At 45.3% G+C, this 6,000-nt stretch overlaps 1 protein-coding gene across 1 annotated transcript in view; it reads left to right on the forward strand.

The window, feature by feature from the left end:
- NEO1 (neogenin 1) overlaps positions 1 to 6,000 on the forward strand; it is a 125,533-nt gene that overhangs the window by 27,440 nt on the left and 92,093 nt on the right. Inside the window, exon 5 of the mRNA XM_031061014.1 lies at positions 3,071 to 3,207. Coding sequence (XP_030916874.1) covers positions 3,071 to 3,207 — 137 coding nt within the window. The remainder of the gene's footprint in view (positions 1 to 3,070; positions 3,208 to 6,000) is intronic.

A 6,000-nucleotide genomic window follows, 5' to 3' on the forward strand; every position in this document is an offset into this window, starting at 1 on the left:
TGTTATGGGGTGCAAGTGAGGCCTGTATGGAATGCATATAAAAGGCTGGAATTTGATTTTCCTCTTCCCTGACATCTGAGTGATCAATCTTTGTTGTTTTTAATGACACTTTAAATTATGTTATCACTTTTTTATTAAGCTGATTCTTTGTCTCCAGTGTCTGAAATCTGATTGCCTCACTCTTTTGTGAAAATCCTTCATTGTCCTTACAAAATTAAGATGTTTTGCTTTATTATAAAAGCAGCTTTGCTTTAAGTCCAGAATTTTTCCACAGCTGATTCATATAGAGGGAATCACCAAGGAGTCTGGCAGATTAATTGTTTTCTTCCATTAAACTCCCACTAAATCACCTATTGGGAAATTGAACTCAACTCTGGGCTTTCTGGAGGAAAATAATCAAAGGGAATAAAAACATGGCACATGTTGAGATGGCTGAATTCCCACAGATATTCTGATGCTGGGAGTGGTTTGTGAGATCCCCTAGGACAAGCTAAAGTGACAAGGAGGAATAGTTTAATAGTTTTAGTGACATCTTAACTGCTGTCAGTAACTTTTCCAGAGGCTGGCAGTGGGAAAGGAGCACCCTAAGGCACGTGTTGCTTTCAGAGGGTAACAATGGATCTCCTGGAAAAGGCATTAATGTCCTCAAAATGCCACAGACATGCTGATGGCCTTTGATCATTCCTTCAGGATGTGACAGTGGCAGTTCTTGGGGCACAGCTCCTTCCCTGCTCTGCGTCCTGCTGTCCTGGCAGATCCAGCTCCCTGCTTTCATCCCAGCCCTCAGCTCATTCCCTGCTGCAAGAACAAAAAGCCAAAGCTGCTCTTTTACATAATAAAAGAAGGTTGAAAATTTCATGGATGATGTGTCAAGGTCCAGGCTTGTCTTACTCTGGTGTTTTTCTTTAGGCCTGGTTTTGGAGCCTGTCTGATGTGCCATTCCCACGCAAGCCTGGGACATTTTTCCCAGCATTTGGGAAGCTCTTAATATGATTTTTCAAACTCATATCTTCACTCAAATTCCCTGCACTTCTTCCAAGGCAGCCTTTCTGTAGTCCTGGTGTTTCTCATGGGAACTGTGTGGCTTTCCTTACAGAGCACCTGGACAGGGACATCTCTTAGGTTGCTTTTAACACTTAATGCCAGAATGGTTTTGTTTGCTCTGCTTTTAAATTATTTGATCAGCACTTAAAATAGGATCATAAATCAATATTTATCTGAAAAATAATAGTGAGATGAGGCAAAACTCTGTGTCCCAACAATTTACCTGTCCAAGAAGGTCAGGATTGGACCTACTGATGTAATTCTAGGAAAATTTCAAATGGAGAAAGCACTGAGGTTGATTTTTGTCCATTGGCCATTCATTCCAAATAGAGACCAAGAAAGGCAGTTGTTGTAATATTCATATATTGACAGAATTCAGTTCCTTCCTGTCCTTGAAAGTGCCAGGCAGGAAGCCACCAGGTTCCCTTCCCTTTCCCCCAGAGTCTTCCTTTTCCAGCTGCAAATAAGAATGGCTCTGGGTCAGCATCCGGGCACAACTTGTCCTGGCTTGGGGTTCTTGGCATTTTATTGGAAAGTTTATTTGGTATTTCATATGGGAACTTGGAGTGTTGAAGGAACTTGGAAAAATCATGCACAAATTTGTATCAGGTGAAGGTCAGTGATGGCTGCAGGGGAGGAGGATGTGGCTGGAGGCTGAGGGTGCTGCACTGAGCATGAAGTGCCGCCTTTTTCTGCCCCATTTAGCAGCAAAAGCAGACACATTGTAAGGGCTGGGTTAGAAACCCTTCCCTGCCCTTTGCAAGTCAGAGGGGGAGCTTCTGTACAGACCCTTTGTCACCTGAGGAATCTGTCTTTTGAATTTCTTAGAACCTCTATCTTATTCTGAAGTATTTCATCTCTCAGGGATGGCTTACCTTCTCACAGAAATTCAGTTCCTGTACATTGTACAAGGTGCACTGCTGTCCTTGTGTTGTAAAGGCACAGTCTCTCCTGTTGTACCTCCCTCAGCTTTCCAAGCAGTCATTGCAGCTGGATCTGCAAAATGCCTTTTTCTTAATTATGTGATTACAATACCTCATTTTTCTTCAGTTCTGGCTGCTCTTGACTAAATACCTTGGATCACATTTAATTAAGAACAAGTGAAGCTACAAGTGCAAAAAGATGAGCTGCTCTCGTGGAATTGATAGGGTTGAACTCAATTTTCAGTGTGGTGTAATTATAACTCCTCTGTGTCCCACACTGGGGTGGTGTCCATGGAATGACCCTGTCCCTGTGTGTGCAGGTCTGGCCAGGGGATCCCAGGGACCTGGGCTATGGCCAAGGCCATGTCCATGGAATGACCCATGGAATGACCCATGGAATGACCATGGCCTTGTGTGTGCAGGTCTGGCCAGGGTATCCCAGGGACCCAGGGTATAGCCGAGGCCATGTCCATGCAATGACAGGGTCCCTGTGTGTGCAGGTCTGGGTGCTTCCAGCTGCTGGCCAGGGGTATCCTAGAGATCTGGGACATGTCCATGGAATGGCCCTGTCCCTGTGTGTGCAGGTCTGAGGCCACGTCCATGGAATGTCCCTGGAATGACCCATAGAATGGCCCTGTCCCTGTGTGTGCAGGTCTGAGGCTGTGTCCCTGGAGTGACCCATGGGACATCCCTGGGGTGACCCTGTCCCTGTGTGTTCAGGTGTAAAGCCACCATGTCCCTGGAGTGACCCATGGAGTGACCCTGTGTGTCCCTGTGTGTGCAGGTCTGAGGCCGTGTCCCTGCAATGTCCCTGCAGTGTCCCTGGAGTAACCCTGTGTGTCCGTGTGTTGTAGGTCTGAGGCCGTGACCCATGGGGTGACCCTGTCCCTGTGTGTTCAGGTGTAAAGCCACCATGTCCCTGGAGTGACCCATGGAGTGACCCTGTGTATCCCTGTGTGTTCAGGTGTGAGGCTGTGTCCCTGCAATGTCCCTGGAGTGACCCTGTCCCTGTCCCTGTGTGGGCAGCTCTGAGGCCGTGTCCCTGCAATGTCCCTGCAGTGTCCCTGCAGTGTCCCTGGAGTGACCCTGTCCGTGTGTTTCAGGTCTGGCCGGTTCCAGCTGCTGCCAGGGGGGGTGCTGGAGATCCGGGATGTGACCGAGGCCGACGCCGGGACCTTCACCTGCATCGCTGAGAGCGGCAACGACACCCTGGAGGCCCAGGCAGAGCTGGCAGTGCAAGGTGGGTCAGAGGTTTTCATTTGCACAGAAAACACTTCTCCAGATGACGAAATATCTAAGTTTATTCTGTGATGAGTTCTGTGCCCCGTTAAAAACTGAGCCCCCTCCAGTCCTGTTGTAAATATTGTTACTCTGATTGATTTCCAAACTGCTTATGATTTCCTAAATAGCCAAATGAGCAATGTGCTTCTGTAATACAGCCAGAGGGTGCTTAAAAGCTGCTCTGTCTATCAAATGTGGTTGATGTCATGTAGCTGAAGGAGGGCCAAGGCCACAGAGTGGCTGATCCCATCTGAAAGTCAGCCTGTGGTACTGCAACCTGACTGTCTTTGGAAAGGACATCTCTAATGCATTTTTCATAATCCTTAAATACATTATTGTTTTCATTGAGCTTGAGAGAAGATGCAAGCAGAGATATCTGGTAATACGCTGGTTTATTGTGTGTGTAACTGTTTTGCTTACTCTTGCAAGCTATTTTTACTAGAAAAGGTACTGAAATATTGATAATGTAGTTTTAAAAAGCATCTTACTATACATAAAAAGGTAAATAAAGCAGAATGGGTAAGCAAAGAAAATAGACTGGAAAGAATTCAGGTAAAAGCTTGCCTTCCTTGCCTTTCTTACCTTCCATGAGGAAATCTCTTTTTTATTGATTGGACCCTAGTAGGGGTTTCCAGTTCTTTCTCTGGAGTTTCATGGCAGGGTCCTTATAAGAGCTTACCTGACTTGGTTTACTGTGGACTTTGGTACTACAAAGTTGATCTAAAAAGTAATTCTGGGGGGAGAAATTTATTCACTGAACATCCATAAATGAAGGGTTTTCTAGAAACAAAAGGAAGGGTTTTCTGACCAAAAGGAAGCACTCAGACTCTCTCTGGTCACAGATAAAAAAACTCACATTTTTCTTACCTTGTATCTTGACCAAAAGAAAGATTTGGTGCTCTGGCTTGGGAAATACCTCCAACTTGAGGCTTCAGAAGGCTTTACTATGGCTTCAAACAGCTCATGTGTGCTGTGTTTAATTCAGTTCCAGCCTCTCTATTTTACAGAATTGGCTTTGTGTTTTATGGGCAGTGACAGCAATTAATAACATTAATGATATGATGCAATTAAGCAGGTTGTGGATAAAGCTGAGAGGAGCCTTAGTGCAGCACATCCAGCTGGGTCACCTGGGATGAAAGTGAACTGGGACAACTCTTTTGCTCCTTATCTGAACCATTGTCAAGGATTTCTTCATTTGGTTGTGAAGATTTAGAATGTTCTGCCAGGCCTTCCATGCTGATGTTTTGTTACACACCTGGCACTGGAAAGAAAATCCTTTATGCTTGAGTATTAAAATATATTAAAGATTCTACAGAGTGCATTTCAGATATGACATTTCTGATTTTACTTCTTAGTTCTCATCTTAATTCTACTTTCTTTGAGAGGTCACTGTAGGGAGTAATTGTATTTCTGCATTACTGTACTTTGGTGCAGGGTTGAATAGCTTGAATAACTGTTACCTGATCCCTGGATCATTTCCTTCTAGACCGAAGAAATTGTCATCTCTCCCCACCTAGTAACAGCATGATTTTGCTTAATTTAAGTTCTTTCTGCCATTCTTGGAAATGAGTCTGGCAGTGTTTCAGACAAAGAATTCATTTTTGAGCACTGTATTTTTCTACAGCTCTCCTTGAAGCCCTTGTTTTCTGTAAGAGGTTTCACTCTGTACTTGGGGCTGTGCTTAGGCAGCCAATCATTTTCCTTCTAATGACATTTCTTCATGGCAGTTTAGACATGGAATTGTGTGCCAAGGGGGTGATGCCATTGCTTGGCAGTGTTAGGGCAGTGGAACTGGAGAGGTGTTCCTGTGCTGCCTCTTGACTGAGCTTTCCTGGCAGTGCCAGCTAGGGGCTGACTGAAATTTGCAGGCAGAAACTGTAGGGGGATAGAATAGAAGAAAATTGAGATAGTGTAGAAAGTAATCTGACCCCTAAGGAGCTGCAGCTGGGCCAATTATCAAAGCTCAGGAACAGGCCTGACTTCACCAGGCCACAGCTGTAACCAGTGAGAAGAAAAGTGCTATAAAGAGTGAGGTGGCTGGGTGAAAAGGGAGCTGGGGTCAGTTGGCTGCTTTGTGAAGAAGAAAGAGTCAGTGCTCTGAGGAGCTGCCCACGAGAAACACCCAAGAAGGTTTGGAACTTTTGTGATAAGGAGACAACAGAATGGAACCCCTGTGATAAGATGACAACAAGAAACAATCTGCTTTATCCACTTGTAAGTTTGACTTTGCATGGACTCAGGAATGCTCTTAAAGGTCCCTCTGCTCCCTGATCAGCTTTTCTGTGTCCTCTGAGAAGGTTACAAAACGCTGCAAGCAAATGAGTGTCTCTGGTATGGTGCTGACCACTGGAATTCTCCTTCCATGGCAGTGGAGATGAAATTCCTGCCCATCCCTGGGGGTAGGGTGCCCTCAGGTGTGTCACACTGGGGCTGTGCTCAACTGGCAGGAAAATACCTGAGTTTTACCCTGGGTGTGTGGAGGGTACGAGGGAGTGCTCGGGGAAAGCTTATTCCAGTTTATATGGGACTGTACAGCCACCAGTCTTGGGAGTTCCTGGGGTGTTTTCTGTTACTTTTGGCACAATTTTCAATTGGGAGAAGTGGTACCTTCAGTGCAGTTACTCAGATCCTACTGGTAACACTTAAGGATGTCACCAGTTTCACCTGCCTGAGAATAGTTGAACCCCTGTGTCATAAATGTGAGGTGCTAGAGGAGCCTTCTATTGCTCTCATGCTGGGTTTAAAAAATGAT

Source organism: Geospiza fortis, unplaced genomic scaffold (genome assembly GCF_000277835.1).
Source record: "Geospiza fortis unplaced genomic scaffold, GeoFor_1.0 scaffold317, whole genome shotgun sequence".
Lineage (NCBI taxonomy): Eukaryota > Metazoa > Chordata > Aves > Passeriformes > Thraupidae > Geospiza > Geospiza fortis.